The sequence below is a fragment of the Tiliqua scincoides genome, chromosome 2, assembly GCF_035046505.1.
Source record: "Tiliqua scincoides isolate rTilSci1 chromosome 2, rTilSci1.hap2, whole genome shotgun sequence".
NCBI classification, from domain to species: Eukaryota; Metazoa; Chordata; class Lepidosauria; order Squamata; family Scincidae; genus Tiliqua; species Tiliqua scincoides.
In genome coordinates, this window is record NC_089822.1 from 65,170,353 (window position 1) to 65,189,377 (window position 19,025).

Below are 19,025 nucleotides of genomic sequence, written 5' to 3' on the forward strand. Positions count from 1 at the left end.
GCATCGTCGGCAAAGAGGAAGTCACAAAGACATTTCAGCTGGACTTTGGACTTTGCTCTTAGTCTGAAGAGGTTGAAGAGCTTTCCATCTGATCTGGTCTGGAGATAGATGCCTTCTGTTGCAGTTCCAAAGGCCTGCTTCAGGTTGGTGCAAATCCCAAACAAGGTTGGTGCAAGAACACAGCCCTGCTTCACGCCGCTTCGGATGTCAAAGGGGTCTGATGTGGAGCCATCGAAGACAACAGTGCCTTTCATGTCCTTGTGGAAGGATCTGATGATGCTGAGGAGCCTGGGTGGACATCCGATCTTGGGGAGAATCTTGAAGAGGCCGTCCCTGCTGACCAGGTCGAAAGCCTTTGTGAGATCTGTGAAGGCTATAAAGAGTGGCTGTCGTTGTTCCCTGCATTTCTCCTGCAGTTGTCTAAGGGAGAATACCATATCAGTGGTGGACCTGCTGGCTCGGAATCCGCACTGTGATTCTGGATAGACGCTCTCTGCAAGTACCTGGAGCCTCTTTAGTGCAACTCGGGCAAACAGCTTTCCTACAACGCTAAGGAGAGAGATGCCACGGTAGTTGTTGCAGTCACCCCTGTCACCTTTGTTCTTGTACAGCGTGATGATGTTTGCGTCCCTCATGTCTTGAGGTACTTCACCTTCTCTCCAGCAGAGACAGAGGATTTCATGCAGCTCAGTAGCGATGATCTCTTTGCAGCACTTTAGGACTTCAGCAGGGATGCTGTCTTTTCCAGGTGCCTTGCCAGAGGCAAGGGAGTCCAAGGCCACGTGAAGTTCTTCTAGGGTTGGTTCACTGTCAAGCTCCTCCAGCAAAGGCAGGCACTCGATGTTGTTCAGTGCTTCCTCGGTTACTGCATTTTCTCAGGAATACAGCTCAGAGTAGTGCTGCACCCAGCGTTCCATCTGCTGCGCCCGATCCTGGTTGACCTCGCCTGCGGCAGACTTCAGAGGGGCAATTTTCTTCTGTGTTGGACCTAGGGCCTGCTTCATACCGTCATACATCCCCTTGATGTTGCCTGTGTCAGCTGTTGCCTGTATCTGGGAGCAGAGCTGAAGCCAGTAGTTGTTAGCACATCTCCTGGCAGTCTGCTGGACTTTGCTGCGAGCAGCTCGGAGGACCTGCAGGTTGCACTCACTGGGACAGGCCTTGTGTGCTGCTTGAGCTCTCCTCTTTTCCTCAATGACTGGTGTCAACTCCTCAGAATGGGCTTCAAACCAGTCTGCTGTCTTGTTGGTCTTCTTGCCAAATATGGACAAGGCGGTGTTGTAAACGGCATTCTTGAAATGTTCCCATCTGTTGAATGCATTTGCATCGTCTGTTAGAGATAATTGGGCAAAACACAGAGATAGCAGAAGCGCAAACCGGCAGCTGCAGAGTGTGGTGCTCAGAGCACAGGGAAGGACGCCAAAAAAAGGAGGCAAGACCCAGGGAAGTACCAACACCAGAGTCTATTTACAGGCAGTATTTACAGGTAGAAGGCAGTTCCAAAGATCAGCAAGCAGAGGCAGTCCAGCAAACAGTCCAAGTAGTCAGTAAATCAGGTATCCATCCAGCAGAGATTCATTCAGCAACTCACTCCTACAACTCACCCAGTGGAGTGTGCTTGTTGGCCATTTATACTCCTGTCAGCCAATGGGAAAGGCCATGACCTCATCCCTGAGGAATGTCATTGCATCATCCTGGGTGGGGATTGCATTAGCTTTTCCCATCTCTCCTTGTTCTGTGCAATGACTCAGCACTTTGCCCTGATTGGTCCTTGCCCCACTGTCTGACAGGTATGCTTACATTTGCTTATACACAGCAGCAGTCTGGTAGGCCTGCCTTATCCAGCCACCAAATTGCCTTGCTGTATGGGGCACATACTGTAACACCCCTCCCAATTTGTGGCTGGATTAAGGTCACAATCTACATTACACATACAGAGTTGCATTCCATTGATTTCTCCGTTCCATAGAGATCATACCCAGCTTGTGCATCATTGAATAATGTTTTGTGGTACTCAAGGGCTTAGTAAATATGTCTGCCTCCATTTCATCAGATGGGCAGTATCTGAGGCTGACCAGTCCTCTTTGGACTATGTCCCTTACATTGGCATAGCGTATTGCCACATGTTTGGTCCTTGCCTTTACTCTTTCAGACAAGGCCATGGCTATGCATGCTTGGCTGTCATCATAGACCACTATTGGTTGATTGTTGGCCTGCTCTAGATCCTTGGTTAGTTGCTTGTACCACTCTATGTCTGTGCATAGCTCTGATAATGCCCCAAACTCTGCTTCAGAGCTAGACAGTGCTACAAATGTTTGCCTGGTACTTTTCCACGCCACAAGTACTCCTGCAAACTTAACAGTATATCCTGTGGTGGATTTTCTAGTGGGGATGTCAGCTCCCCAATCCGCATCACAGTGCCCTGTTAGAACTGGTGGGCCTGATGGGTTAAGGGCAAGGCTATAATTTAGGGTCGCCTTCAGATATCGCATAACCCTCTTCACTGCTTCCCAGTGGGCTTGGCGCGGCTGCGCCACCTGCCTACTCAATATACCCACTGTGTTTGAAATATCTGGCCTAGACCAAACAGCCAGGTACTGTAGGCTTCCTATGGCAGACTCATAAATGCTTTTGTTGCATTCAGGGCTTGTCTCATATTCTGCCCTCTGGAATTCCACCACCATTGGGGTCTTAGCTGTTTTACACTCCAGCATGCCAAACTTCTCTAGCAGTTTCAATATCTTGGGCCTCTGATGCCACAGATAGCCCCCTTGCTGTGTTCTTTCAATACACACACCCAAATAGTTTTGCACTGGCCCCAGATCTTTCAGCTCAAAGCTTTTGCTTATTTTGCTTATCTCCCTCATAACATCCCCCTCCTTCTCCCCACAACACAAGAGATCATCCACGAATGACAATAGTAGAATGCTATCCCTTCCCACTCCTTTCCTGTAGATGCAGGGGTCTGCCTTAGCTGGTTTATATCCCAACTTAAGGAGGGTAGCCTCAAGACACAGATGCCACTGCCTGGCTGACTGACGTAAACCATAAAGTGCCTTTTTTAACTGCCACACTGAGTCACTATCTGGTGTGGTGAACCCTTGTGGTTCAGCCAGGTAGATGTTATGCTCAAGAGGTGCATTAAGATAGGCCGTGTTTACATCCAGATGTCTCACGTGCCAGCCTTTCAAGGCTGCACAAGTGAGAACGAGTCTGATTGTTTGGCTTTTTACTGTGGGGGAAAAAACTTCATCATAATCAGCGTCTCTTACTTGTGAGAACCCTTGCGCCACCAGGCGAGCTTTGTAAACATTGCCTGCTTCTGACCGTTTGATTTTATACACCCAACGGCTGCCAACTACCTTTTCTCCTTCTGGCAGCTGTGTTCTATGAAACACTTGTTTATTCTGCAGGGCTTGGTACTCTCTTTGCATTGCATCTTGCCATTTACATCTCTCTTTTTCCGGCAACAGCATTACCTCTTCATAAGTTTGTGGCTCTGTGGTAACATTACAAATTGTTACTTGCCCTGGTGCAAATCTTTGTGGGGGTACACCCTTTGTGGCCCTCTGGGAGCGCCTGGGTATAACTACCTCATCCTGCCTTTCTTCAGGTTCGGTCACTGGCTCTGACTTAGGCACTAAAGAGGTTGACCTGTCCCTGCTCTCAGTGCTCTCAGCTGAGTCACTGGCTGTATCTTGTTGTTGTGACAACAAATGGTCAGCTTCAGGCTGGCTGGCCGGCACAAGGACAGAGCCATTCTGCACATTCCCCCACTGCTGTTCATTGAACTGTGCAGATCTAGAAAGAGTGATTTTCAGGTTCTTATCTACAAAGCGGTAGGCTTTACTCCCGCTTTGGTACCCTAGGAGAGTCAGTCTTACAGCCTTCCTTTGCCCCTTTTTTCTAAACTTCTTTGGCACATGAACAAAAGCGAAACTTCCAAAGATTTTGAGATGCCCGAGATAAGGAGCTCTCTGGTGCAGTGCCTCATAGGGAGTTTTGTCCACTGCAGGGTTGAAAATTCTATTTTGTAGAATTGGCTTGCTGGCACACAGAACAGTTAAGGTACGTTGAGCACGGCTTTAGGTCTAAACCAGTTGAGTGCTCTACTGTCTTTTTTAGCAGCTGATACCCTATGTGTCCCAAACGCCTATGGAGGAGATGAATGCACCTGTCATGAGGGGGTTTATTTTGGCAGCTCACCTGGGCTGCCTGTGCTGGGGCTTCCAACATATACAAACCTCCACGCAGCACACCCTTAGCACACCCTCTGCCATTCTTTTTAACATTGCAACTACCACCCCCAAAAGTTACCTCAAACCCTTCTTTATCCAGGGCTGCCACACTCAGCAGATTGTGCTGCAGTTGGGGGACATATAACACATTTCCCAACTCACCAACCCCTGGAATTGCCACAGTGCCTTCTCCTTCAACAGGGGAGCACAAGCCATTGGCCAAGTTCACAGATGCTGTTGGTGCTTCTCCCAGCGTAGCAAACAGTTCCCAGTCTTTCGCCACATGTTGAGTTGCACCACTGTCGAGGGTCCATCCAATTCCACCGCTTTCCTCCACCACCTGGACTACGGAGACCTGAGTGCCATCGCCCCTCCTCCGCCTCCGGTCCTTCTTCCCTGCTGCCTTCCCTTTTCTCTGGGGACAGGATCGCTGCAAATGATTAGCTGACCCACAGGCGTAGCAGCACCTCACCACCAGGACCCCAGGTACCTCCAGGTCCTTCTCCACAGGTGCAGCTGCTCTCAGTGCAGGGGGAGGTTTCTCACGAAGCTGCCGGTTCTCAGCCCTCTTCTGCTCCTCTTCCAGGAGCCGCCCAGTGAGATAGGCCATTGTGAGTTGTTCACGTGGGAGTGATTCCAAAGTGGTGGCTAGAATATCATAGCTTTCATCTAAGGAGGACAGAACTATGAAACATTTGTGGAGTTCTGAGAAGGTCACATCTTTCTCCTCCAGTTCCACGAACGTAGTCCTCATGAACTGCAAATGCTGTGACACACTGGCCCCGGGCTGCAATCTTGCCCGATACAGCTTCCTCGTGAGGCTTATCTGGGAAACAACAGTGTCTCTCACATGTATTTGCCTCAATGCCTGCCAGCATGCCTGAGCTGACTCCAACCCACGAACGTGAAGCAGCTGGCTGTCTTCCAGACACAAAATGATAGTAGCCAACGCCCTTTCATTAAGCCTGTCGTCCTCACGTGTCAAGGGGTCTGGAGGATTGTCCACAATATCCCATAAGCCTTCAGGAAGTAAAAACATATGCACTTTTGTAGCCCAAGCTAGATAATTTTGCTCATTGAGCCGGGGAAGTGCAAAATTGGCTCCTGCTGCCATTTCCACTGACCTTCAACTGCCAGCCTCACTCCGTCCTGGAAAAACAACGTCAGGACAACCGGGTCCCACACATGCAGTAGCTCAAACAGCTAGCAACAACACACAGCTGTGCCGGCTGGGCCCATAACCTGTTAGAGATAATTGGGCAAAACACAGAGATAGCAGAAGCGCAAACCGGCAGCTGCAGAGTGTGGTGCTCAGAGCACAGGGAAGGACGCCAAAAAAAGGAGGCAAGACCCAGGGAAGTACCAACACCAGAGTCTATTTACAGGCAGTATTTACAGGTAGAAGGCGGTTCCAAAAATCAGCAAGCAGAGGCAGTCCAGCAAACAGTCCAAGTAGTCAGTAAATCAGGTATCCATCCAGCAGAGATTCATTCAGCAACTCACTCCTACAACTCACCCAGTGGAGTGTGCTTGTTGGCCATTTATACTCCTGTCAGCCAATGGGAAAGGCCATGACCTCATCCCTGAGGAATGTCATTGCATCATCCTGGGTGGGGATTGCATTAGCTTTTCCCATCTCTCCTTGTTCTGTGCAATGACTCAGCACTTTGCCCTGATTGGTCCTTGCCCCACTGTCTGACAGGTATGCTTACATTTGCTTATACACAGCAGCAGTCTGGTAGGCCTGCCTTATCCAGCCACCAAATTGCCTTGCTGTATGGGGCACATACTGTAACAGCTTCAAACCAGTCTGCTGTCTTGTTGGTCTTCTTGCCAAATATGGACAAGGCGGTGTTGTAAACGGCATTCTTGAAATGTTCCCATCTGTTGAATGCATTTGCATCGTCTGGGCCTGGAAGAGATTCCTCAAGCGCTCGTGCAAATTCCTCCACTTTTCTCTGATCCCGGGTCTTGCTGGTATCAATGCGAGGTCTTCCTTCCTTTTTTGTGTGATACAGTCGCTTTGTTTGCAGTTTCACTCTGCTGCACACCAGGGAGTGGTCAGTGGCACAGGCAGCACTCTGATAGCTGCGTGTGATCTTGGTGCTGGGAAGGCTGGAGCGTCTGGTGAGAATCAGGTCGAGCTGGTGCCAGTGCTTTGATCTTGGGTGTCTCCAAAGACTCTATGTTGGGGCTTCGTGTTGAAGAACGTATTGCTGACACAGAGACCATGATGACAGCAAAACTCTAGCAGGCGTTGGCCATTCTCGTTCATCTTCCCAATGCCTAACTGACCTAAACAAGTGGGCCACGAACTGTTATCAGCACCAACTCTAGCCTTGAAATCGCCGAGGATGAACAATGGCTCTTTTACAGGGATCTTCTTGATAGTGGTGGCCAGGTCATCATAGAATTTGTCTTTGGCTTCTGCTGGAGACGACAAAGTCGGTGCATAAGCACTGATGAGAGTGACAGGTCCTGCTGATGACTGAAGCTGCAGGGACAAAATTCTTTCACTTCCCACAGTAGGTGGGATGATGGACTTCAGCAGGGTATTTCTGACTGCAAAGCCAACGCTATGTTCCCTGGTCTCGTTTGGTGGTTTTCCCTGCCAGAAAAATGAGAAATTTCTCTCCTTGACAGATCCGGAATCTGGAAGCCTTGTCTCTTGAAGGGCAACGATGTCCATCTGCAGTCTGCTCAGCTCCATGTCGATGACAGCTGTTTTGCGTGCGTCGTCTATTTCTTGCAGGTCATCAGAGAAGCCAGGTGTCATTGTCCTAACATTCCAGGTGCCCAGCTTTAGGGCAGGAGTTTTCTGTTTTCTGTTGCATGGTGCAGAGTTGTCGATCCACTTGTCGGTTTTCACCCTAAACCCCACGCACCCCGTGAGGTTAACGGACCGTGACGAGGCAACACCTTTCTGGCTGGGGACTGCCCAGCTTAAGGCGGGCGGTAGCTGCCCAATGAGATGCAGTGATCTCTCCCACCGTCGGAAGCAGCCCCTGGCGTCACGCTCTATGCCAATCAAGCGAAGACTTATAACCAGTAAACTGCTGCTTCCCGTGTTGTGCCGACACCGTATGGCGAAGTTGGAGTGTCCTCTCCAGTGCACGAAGCCTAGGAGAAGGAAAACTCTGATCCCAAACCTCCACTGCCTTGTGGCTATATCCAGTTATGGAAAAGGCTTCAGGAGTCAACCTCGAGGCAAAATCCGGAGCCGGAGTCCCTGAGGCAGTTCATGGCTGAACACAGTCACGTTCTGGCAACTCCTGCGACGCCGCTGGAACCAACCGTATTGGCTTCTGCCTTTCCATTGGGCCATTCCAGCAACGTGGAGAGGGGGGATTTGCTGCATGGGTAACAGCCTATCCTCCATACCTTCTTTACCCAGGCTTTGCGCACTGGAGAGGACACTCCAACTTCGCCATATGGCGTCGGCACAACACGGGAAGCAGCAGAAATGCAAGCACAACCATCATATTAATTATTAAATAATCTTCTTATGTATTACAAATTTAATTGTATTTTTTGTGTGCGAGGGGAGGGATTGCATGTGGTCCCCTCCATCTCCAAATTTTGCCTTAGTGGTCCCTGAGCTCCTAAAGATTGGGAACCACTGCTTTAAGGGGATAAAACAAATTTACTGGATGGTGTTGAAATTGACAAGGTTTTCCACCATGCAGACAATGATGAAAATGATGGTGTGTGGGCAAGTACAGGCAGCTATACCTGTATCGGATCCCCATTGTCATGCGATTAGGTCATTAAGTGAACATTCAGTCCAGTCTATTGCCTTTGTTATTTAAACAGACACTCCCTGCCAGTGCTGGCTGCACAGGCTGCTGGAGATAGATTGCCTCTTCTTTGCATTAAGAGCCTCTCTGTTGTGAAAACAGACACTCAACTGCAGGCTATGGGAGATGTGATTGCCTCATTAAGAGCATCTTTATTGCACTTTGACCACTGTCATATATTTGGTCCGTTGTTAAGCAAATGATTGTTAAGTGGCGCACATCTGTAATTCAGAAAGGATACTATGCACTGTCGGATGTTCACAACCACATCATGATGGCATTGCATTTTGAATCGTGCCAGCAGATGTGTTGGTTGATCAGGCCCGGGAAGGGAGATAGAATATGGCCTGCATCAGTGCCACTAATCCTATCCCCTCCTGGGCCCAATCTGCTCACTCCCTCTCCTGTTACCATCTCCAGCCCTGTTCTGCTCCTCCCGATACTTCCTCTGCCCCTGTGCTGTTCAGCAAGAACTTACCTGCTGTGGTGTGCTCTACTCCCTGTGCTGGCACTAGTGGGACTGTGCATGCCTTTCTGCAAGCAGGCCTGGAAACTATGTTGCTGCAACATGTTCTGTGGCATGTTTGCAACAATCACTGCTAGCGGAGTGCATGCTTCACTCATATGCAAAAGGGGGATAGCATTGTGCCACAAGTGTACAGGAATGGCAATTGCTGAAAGGAATCCTAGGGAAATAGAAATTTTGCCATAACTATAAACGACAGCTGATATTGTGGTTGCTTCACTTAGGGCCCAATATTATCCCTGCCAGTCCATAGCATTCAGCGCCATTGACAGAGTATGTGCTGCATGCTATGGTGGTGGGGGGGGGGGACAGAGGTAAGTAAAAATAATTTTTACTTACCTCACTATAGGCCACCTGGGTGTCATTGCAGAGCCTATGAGAGGGAGGGAGTGGGGGTAAATTGTACCTGGGCCCAGGGTCAAAAAGGGAACCCAAGAGTCAAAGGAGGGAGCCCCAAATTTTCCTGGGATCTTACATTTTCAGATGGGTCTCTTGGATCTCAGATCTCTCTTTGTTGCTGTAAATCCAAGGGGAGGCAGGGGGTGTGCCAGGCAGGGAAAACAGAGAATGAATCCTGGTGTGCGCTGTTGTGGCCATGATTGGCTCCCTCCTACCCCCTGTTTGGCCTACTCCCCACCCCTAACCTCCCACAAACCAACCCCTCTGCTGCCATATGTACTCCAGCATGACTGCAGGGAGGCACTGTCACATGTATGGGGTCTCTGGCCATTTGCACTGGCAGCCCTGTAGTGCACAACAGTAGGGTTCCAGTGCCATAAGTGTCCTATGAAATTGTCTGTTGAAATTGTCTACGATAGTCTGCAGTCCTGTGTCTTGGGAGTAAGCTCCTTTGGACACAATGAGACTTCTGAGCAGAGATCCATAGAGTTGCACTGAGTTCTACCTTTAGAATTTGCTCCTTTCCCCTACTGGAGTCTGAATATGTTTTGGGGGAAGCTGTGACACAAGTTTCTTACAACATTATTAGTGACTGAATGTGGACAATCTGGAGTTACATTTCTTTGCTTTCGATTTTTCAAAAATTGCTGGTCCAACTCTTCCACAGTTAGTTTAAATTGAATACAGTGCTATCCTGCATTATTTTGAAATTAAAACTGTCTCTTCTTTGACATCTCTCCACAATATTTGAATGTCATTCCTCAATACCTGAAGTGGTTTGGTACAGAATCGAAGGCCTCTTGCTAACAAACTTATGCTACCAGGAGAGTATGCGGTTTCCTTATTTTTTTGAAAACGCATATAAGATCTAGCAGATCTGTCTCCAGCACTAATTGGAACCAATGAGTCACTTGCAGAGCACATGACAGAAGCAAAGAGAGCTCTTGGTAGTCATTAGATCAGGAAAGCTAGAGATTAACTGTAGGTGGTACACTAGGTATACACTAGGTATATTTTGGCCAATATAAGCCAAATTGGTTAATCCCATTCTCAGATGGTAGATGAGCTTTCTTCCGTTTTAAGTTTCTTCAGTTTTAAGATCCCTCTCCTGGGTGGTTAAATTCAGTATTTTCCAAAACACAAAAAGCAAAGGTAGCTGCATTGATCCATTTTTTTTTTTAAAAGCAAAAGCAGAGTAAGACCTTTGTTACTAAAAGATCCTAAAGTAGTGATTAGACATTTGAGGTTTCCAGAATTCACCTTTAGACTGGATGTTAAGCAACATAAAGTGGTTGTGGGGGGGGGGGGGGGAGAGAGACACACACACAAATTTGGACGTAATGAAAAAACTCCAAAAGTGCAGTTTGTTGCAGTCTTATACAGTGGAAGAGACTTTCTGCCTTCTCAGCTTAGTATGAGATGTATTTCAGGTTGTGCCAAGGGCAACTGGAACAAAGAAACATGACTGAGAATAATAATTTACCATTTTTCAACAGTAAACTTCACAAAGCAGTTTACAGAACTCAAATAAATAAACAAATACCACAGGGCGATAAATTTGTCCCAACAGATAGCTCCTGAATTTACCCTTCGCCTTATCTGCGGGGCCACTCGGGGTCAGGGCTATTTCAGGCACACTGCAGAGCAGCTGTGGTGCTGCTGGGGAGGGTGACGCGCCACCCGCTCCCCCACCGCGCGTGGGGAGCCTGACGGAGCTGCTCGGCTCGCCTGCCTCTCTGCCTCCCTCCCTCCTCGCCTGTCTCCCTCTTCGTTGCTGCTCTTGGGCATTGCAGTCCCGCCCACTCAGGCTCCCCGAGCCTGGTCTCCTTGGCTCTGACTTCTTCCTCCTCCAATCTGAAGACACAGAAGGAACACCAACTAAAGCTAGGCGCAATGATGTGCTGGGGCAAACAGGGACAGTTGCTCTCCCCCTGCTAAATATAAGAGGAGTGCCACTTTAAAAAAGTTCCTCTGACTTCTGGATGTGGAATCAGTCTCCATCATTGTTTGGATGCAGGCAGTGTCAATATTACTCACCTCCTGTCTCCATATACTTTAATTCAGTGGTTTCAAAACTGTGGGTTAGGGTCCACTGGTGGGTTGTGACCTGTTTTTTGGTGGGTCGCCAAAGGGTGATGGAAAGATCAGATAACTAATTGCATCGATCCCTGAGGCTGTTCAGAAATCAGATACTGCAGTTGCTAATTGCTCTGCAAAGAGCTCAGCTCCTGCAGTTTGCAAGATAGCTAGCAATTGCCCTGCAAGGAGATGAGCTCCTGAACTTTGCAAGCATGTGTAAATATAGAGAGATAAATGTTGAGGGTCTTTTTTTGGTTATTATTAATTATAAATAAAAAAATTATTTCTTTCTATATCTCCTTTCTTAAAAGTCTGGTAAACAGAGGTGGGTCAAACAGTCTGCAGGAGGTAAGTATTTTTAGTTGCGGTAAAGTCATGGTAGGCTGCCTGATCATCTTTGGGTCTCCTTGGACCTGCACCAGCCATTTTACTTGGTGCAAATCTGAGGACAGCCATGAGGTGTGCCGGGTTGGAAAATGATGGATAGAATCTGGCAAACGTCACTACCACCAGAGCCACCCTCTCGCCCCCCTCAACACATCAACGGGTTCCTCCCTATCCCTGTCCCATTCCTCCCCCTCTCTGCTCCATTTGTCCTCCTCCTCCCCACACACAAACTCCCCCACAGCCTACTTGCCCTGGTACCATCTGGAGTCTGTGATGATGGGGATCCACCACTGTAGCCACCTTGTGGCAGGGTCTTTAAATAATCCAGTAGTGGTGCGATCATTGTGCTGTTATGGGACAATAGTCCCACTGTCATAAGAGGCCCATAGGATTGGGTCATAATAAATGTTACATGAATGATCCAAATATTGTGAATACTATCACATATTTTTTTGCATGCACATATTAATGAGTGTGGCAACACAAAGTACATGATGGCTTCAGAACTGTGGGATATTGTTCCATGCACTGTAACATCTGAATATTGCTCTGCATGGTGATTTTTGCAAAATGTGGACTTGTGTTTTGATCTTTGAACTCACCAAACATGTAGGTCTTGCATTAAACCAGTGGTTCTCAACCTTCAGGAGCCTGATGACCACTGAGGCAAAAATTGGGATTGTTGTGGACCACATTTAGCTGTGGGTGGTCTGGCCCCCACCCTCTAAGGTACTCTGTCTCCCAAGTGCTCCCCTACAGACTATCATGGAGGACAGAGAATAGACTGGCCACATCTGACACTTAGTGGTTGTGGCTGTGGGCGGTCTCCACCCTCTTTGTGATCTTTGGTGGAGATTGCTTGCTCAGCAAGACACTGGAGGTGATCAAAGGCAATTTTTTTTTTCTTAGACCTCACGGACCACTTTTCAGGGTCCCGCGAACCACCTGTGGTCCCCAGACCACAGGTTGGGAACCAGTGCATTAAACCGAGTAATGGTCACGAGATGTATGCATGATTTTGAAAAGATCTTTTCCTTCTTCAAAATGAATCAGTATGTTATTAGATTATGTCTCTTGAAACTTCCTTGCACAGTTTTGCTTACATGTCTGTGACACCTTTGAAATGTTTGCTTGAGAACTTAAGGGTCTGTTTGACTTCTACTTTTATAGGTATCCAACTGCCAAATGAAGATGATGTTTCGATACCCATGATATCCAACTCTCCTGCTAAGGAAGCTGATGACAGTTCAGACCTTTCCATTGAGGAGGATGAGAAAATCAAGGAAGACCCTTTAACCATCTCTGAACTGGTGTACAATCCAAGCAGCAGTTTGCTCCCCACTCCTGTGAACGATGAGGAGATTGACCTGCTCTTTCAAACTTCTCCAAGGGCAGAAAATGAGAAAGATGATACAGATTCATTTGAAGAACTTGAGGCAGATGAAAATGCCTTTCTGGTTGCAGAAGAAGAGGAGCTGAAAGAAGCCTGGAAAGCACTGAGATGGAGCTATGACTTTTTGGTTGGCAACATAAAAGTCAATGCTGTTGTGAAGAGTTTTTCCAGACTTCTTCTCGTCGGGCTTGGAATAATGCTGATTTTTTTCCCTCTTCTACTCGTGCTCTTGGAATCTGACCTCGATATCTCCTTCCTCCATGAAATCCGCCAGACGCCTGAGTTTCAGCAGTTCCACGTTGAATATTATTGTCCTCTTAGACAGTGGGTGGCGTGCAAAGTAAACTTTGTTCGCCACTTGATTGGCAGCTCTTAAACATTGCAATTGTGCAACGTAACTAAGGGCTATATTCAAAACTAGTGAATTTCAGTCAGTACTAGGTGCTCAGAAGCATCCTTGAGGCCATCAGCAAATAGTTATTCTTTTTCATTTTTGAACCATAGTGGACTTCAAAATAATCATGTTTTCTTTCCATAATTACATAGTTAATTTAGCTACATGGTGGCCTTTCAATAACCAAAAAGCAGTTTGATTTTTATCCTTGCTTGTCTGTTTTTATCAATGACTGAGCAGAACTGAAATTTATCTTCTGTATCATTATAAGCCATGATGTGCTACATTTAACCATTAGCAACAGAGGAAAGGTTGTGATTTTGAATATACTCCTTAGTAAAACAATCTCTACTAACCAATGCCTATACAAGCAACATTGATTGCTGGAGTTTTCTGTCTTGGTTTGATTTTTTGTTTTTCATTTTAAAAAAATATTTGTATGTGTTTACAAGATTTTGGTAAATTTTTAGCAAAGACAAACTTCTGAAGATATTTAAGTGTACAGATTGGTAAAATAAATGCACAAAGGCATGTCATCAATTTTTTAAAAGTTTTAGCAATTTTTTTTAAATTGAAGAATGAAGTTCTTAGAGATCTGCACAAGATAGTAAGTAGTTGGGGAGAAGGATGTAGAAGGTTCATTAATGTAAAGGCAGGGTCCGCTGGATGGAAATGAAATAACATAAATTCTCATATATCAGTGGAACGACATGTTTGCCTTGCAATGCTAATGTGGAGAACAATTGCTCGGGAGAAGTTGCTGGCAGAAGGAAATGTTTAAGCCTTCCTCTGCTCATTGATTCATATCTGCAACCCTGTGCCCTACTATTTTCCTTTTTTTCTCCCCCTCCCCCCATCTGACCCAAGACTAGATGAAACTTTAGTTGCAGGGGAAAATAGCCTGTGGGACTGTTTGCAGAGGAGAATCACTGTGCACAGGCATGGTATAAGAACCCCTCCTTCCTGTTGATTTTTCCTGGCAAATGCTGACCACTCCGCATTTATATTAATCTGCAGACACACGTTTGGAAACACATGGTAGCCAGTATCATATATAGTTCCACACTAGTGATTCTGGAGCTGAAGAGAGGTGACTGATTGTGGCAGAAGGGCAATTCAGCTTCTTCTATGGTTTGCCACCTGATACTTCAGTGAGTGGCAATGAAAAGTCTTTATAAGGCAGAGAGGTTAAGTTCTGTAGGAGTTTTAGAGATCTTTGAATAGACTGTTGATTATTGTATATAATGTAGAAAAAAAGGCTTTTAAAAAGGTCTAGATAGACCTACTTGAATAGGTAAAAATACACCAGTTTTTCAAAATGGAGACGGGCTTAGTAAAAAGCATCCTGTTCCCCAAATCCCAAGCGTTTGAAAATATGTTTTTTAATCCCTGATTCCATTCATTACTGCTTCATGAAAAATCCCAGAGACACCGTTTCACATGTTATCATTTCCAGTGTGTATTATTGGTCTTACTTAATATAAGTGGCAATGGAAGCACATTTTTTTTTCTGAAATGTGTCCCCATGACAAGTGGGTATTATTATCTTTGTTGTCTTGATGTACTGGAGATTTTGTATCTGTGTCATTCCAAGTACATCTTAGAAGCTCTAAATTCATAAAGTCTCATGTGTGTAGAAAAGATCAATGGTCCCCAATGCTCAACTTTGAAACAAACCCATTGCATTTTATATTCTCGTTGCCTGACACAGGACTTTTCTTCTTACTTATCCAATGATACCCATGTCAGGACTCTTGGTTCTGACTGAGGTAGACCTCCTGTTGAAGCCAATGGATATTCTGCCTGTGTTAAAAACACATTAGCTTCATTCTAACTTCTTATCATTTCTATGTAATTTATCAACGTGTAAGGTACATTAGAATGTTCACTATCGCTTATTTATTACTTTATTTTTCACATTTTTACACCATCCTTCCTTCAAGAAGCTCAGGGTGGTGTATGGGGTTCTTTTGCTCTCTCACAGCAGCCTGTTGGGGTAAGCTCCTAATGTTACGAACAGCATAACCTATTGACGTTTCATAATATTTCATCCTGAAAAGACTGAAATAATCTTTAACCTGTAGAAGCAAACACACAGCACAATCTAGTTTACAGTTAAGTGAACTGTAAGTTATGCTGATTCTCATGCAGTCCAGGTGTGCTTAACTGCACACCTGATTGTGCCCATAATTTGAAGGTTCAGTAATGGTCTGTAAAGGGAAGCATTCAGTCCTGATTCAGACCTCTGTGGGAAATGGGTGTGCTTGGAGCTTCTGCAAGTGTAAGCAGTTGCTGGATCAGGATGTAAGACTCAAATTTGTTTCTCCTTTTATGCAGTTGGCTAGATTGGAAAATTTTTCCATCGTGATTTCCCTTTGCTTATTCTCCATCTCCTTCAAGAGAAACCTAAAACCATTAGTACATTTTTCAGCAGTATCTATGAATTGTTCCTGTGCCCCAAAAGCGAATTGACAAAAAGTCACAATTTTCCCCTTCAAGCCTTTCATTTCCCAACTCATCAGTTCCCTTTGTGAATAATAGCCTATTGATTGTTTGCTGCTTATTTAATTCTTCTGTAATTTCTAATTGAATCCTTTCCTTTGAAACAAGACTCCCATTAAGCAGATAAATTTAGTTTCCATATCAAATATAAGAGTAAAAGTAATTTGCATTTTAGGTACTTAGGATTATAGAAGTAGGCAATACAAAGTTTGCAGATTAGTGTGCTAAAAAAATAAAATCAAGTTTTATTCTGGGTCTTAGATATATTTTGTGGCTTCAATTCTGTGCAGTTATTTGGGAGCAAGCCCTACTGAATGCTGTGGGACTTGCTTCTGAATACACATAGGATTGTGCTGTATTCCCCTTATATAAACAGTTAGATCCTGAGTTCTAAAATGTAGTCTTGTCTATGTCATTGAGCTCCAGTATCAGTTGGAGCATTTGTTTGTATGATTTAATTTGATCAGGGAAGAGTTGAGTTGCATGAAGAACAGATTGTCTCAGAGAATGGATTGTGCAATATGGATAGATGTAAGGCTAAATGAAAGTGCATGTACATGGAATGTATAGATGTATATACACATCCTTGACCCTTCAGAGCTTTCTTAAGGTGAATTCCATCAAATAATGAATGCTTGTAAGATACGTTTTTTTCTACAGATCAGATAGTAATTATCGGAGGCTGGGGAGGGAGGGTGTATATAATCTATAGCATGTACTTGCATAGACTGAAACAAAGTCTTGTCTTTGGAAATGACAGGGCTTGCATATGAAGAGTTCGTAGGTACAGTATTGTGTATTTCTGTTTGTGCTTGAACCATATCGTAAAATGTTATGTACTTGAAATATATTTTGTGATTTGTCTGATATTTATAAAAAACACAACTCTGGGAAGAATTAAATAGGGTTTATTTCATTGAAATGCAGACACACGCAAAACAAAAGAACTTGGGGGAAAATGTACCTGTAAACTTGAGCCTTATCTTTGTAAAGTGAATTTCGCATTTCTATGTCAACATCTTTATTGTTTTATATGTTAATATGATGATAGGACTCCCTAATAAAAAAAACCATGAAAAAGCCACTCTGCAATGATATGCTCCTTCTTGTACAATAAACTATTTTGCTAAAGGACAGTAGCCTGGATTATTACTGCTCAGATAACAGACATGGTTTTTGCAAAATAAAGCAAAAAACAAAACAAAAACAACCACTAACTAACACTGAGTCAGTCCTAATATACCAGTATGTGATCTGTTACAATTACAGCAATAATCATAAAGAAACATGATGACTCTACAGGAAGCTATATTTAAAATATTTTTAATGACAATGGAAGAAATCCATACATGATGAAATTGAACCATGTCTAATTTAATCTACATTGTTCACAATATTGTTCAGACATCATGCACAGTCATGGCTTAATCATGGCCTAGCATGACCGTTTGTGAGCCTCAGGCTTGGTGCTCCCACCTCCTGTTTACATGTGCAGGCAGCCAGTCCTAACTAAATTCTCGGTGTTGATACACCTCACCACCACGGCACATGCTGCATTCTGGGGGGGGGGGGGGAATCCCAGAGGTCTCTGGGTAAGGGAAAATTTGTTCTGTTGCCAGGCAGTAAGCCCTTGCTGCCTTACTGGATCTACTCAGATCTGTGTCAGCAATTTTGCTGTCATAAGTCCTATTGGACCCAGGAAGGCAGATCTAGGCTAGGAAGGGGGACAGAATACTAGTGATACTGTGGTCGCAATTCTGCCCCTTTCCTTGCTTCATCCCCAACCCGTTCCAGTCTCCTCCTACATGCTTTTCCAATCTCCCCCACCCCCACTGACTTATCTAGTGCTGGGGGTTGGTGGGCCACTAGTATGCAGCCACTGGCCACACTGAATGGCATGTTGCCTCTTCCAACAGCCATAAACGATGCTACACCTTTCCAACAGTGCAGTGACCCAATAGGATTGGGTCATGTGAGGAAGTTCAGAACTGCCAACCATAGTTTATGACAAGCTGGGTTTTGTCGTGATATCAAGCCCACCAAATTGTGAGTTCTAACCATAGTACAAGAACAATGCAAAGTATGAATCTGAAATTTGAAGCCCAGGTTGCTAGGTGTGGATGTCATGAAAAATCCTGGCTTTTAAATCACATAAGAACATGAGAATAGCCCCATTGGATCAGGCCATAGGCCCATCTAGTCCGGCTTCCTGTATCTCACAGTGGCCCACCAAATGCCCCAGGGAGCACACCAGACAACAAGAGACCTGCAGCCTGGTGCCCTCCCTTGCATTGGCATTCTGACATAGCCCATTTCTAAAAATCAGGAGGTTGCACATACACATCATGGTTTGTAACCCATCATGGATTTTTCCTCCAGAAACTTGTCCAATCCCCTTTTAAAGGTGTGCAGGCCAGATGCCATCACCACATCATGCGGCAAGGAGTTCCACAGTCCGACCACATGCTGAGTAAAGAAATATTTTCTTTTCTCTGTCCTAACCCTCCCAACACTCAATTTTAGTGGATGTCCCCTGGTTCTGGTGTTATGTGGGAGTGTAAAGAGCATCTCTTTATCCACTCTGTCCATCCCCTGCATAATTTTGTATGTCTCAATCATGTCCCCCCTCAGGCGCCTCTTTTCTAGGCTGAAGAGGCCCAAATGCCGTAGCCTTTCCTCATAAGGAAGTTGCCCCAGCCCAGTAATCATCTTAGTTGCTCTCTTTTGCACCTTTTCCATTTCCACTATGTCTTTTTTGAGATGTGGCAACCAGAACTGGACACAATACTCCAGGTGTGGACTTACCATCGATTTGTACAACGGCATTATAATACTAGCTGTTTTGTTCTCAATACCCTTCCTAATGATCCCAAGCATAGAATTGGCCGCCTTCACTGCCGCCGCACATTGGGTCGACACTTTCATTGACCTGTCCACCACCACCCCAAGAGCTCTCTCCTGATCTGTCACAGACAGCTCAGAACCCATTAGCCTATGTGTGTTGATTTTTTGCCCCAATGTGCATGACTTTACACTTACTGACATTGAAGCACATCTGTCATTTTGCTGCCCATTCTGCCAGTCTGGAGAGATCCTTCTGGAGCTCCTCACAATCACTTCTGGTCTTCACCACTCGGAAAAGTTTGGTGTCATCTGCAAACTTTGCCACCTCACTGCTCAACCCTGTCTCCAGGTCATTTATGAAGAGGTTGAAAAGCACCGGTCCCAGGACAGATCCTTGGGGCACACCTCTCTCCATTGTGAAAATTGCCCATTGACACCCACTCTCTGTTTCCTGGTCTTCAACCAG

General features: G+C 45.5%; 1 protein-coding gene across 1 annotated transcript in view; it reads left to right on the forward strand.

Moving 5' to 3' along the window:
• The window catches only part of FRMD3 (FERM domain containing 3), a 149,997-nt gene extending 133,146 nt beyond the window's left edge, over positions 1-16,851 (forward strand). The window contains exon 14 of the mRNA XM_066614795.1: positions 12,597-16,851. Coding sequence (XP_066470892.1) covers positions 12,597-13,195 — 599 coding nt within the window. The 3' untranslated portion in view covers positions 13,196-16,851. The remainder of the gene's footprint in view (positions 1-12,596) is intronic.
• The last annotated feature ends 2,174 nt before the right edge of the window (positions 16,852-19,025 follow it).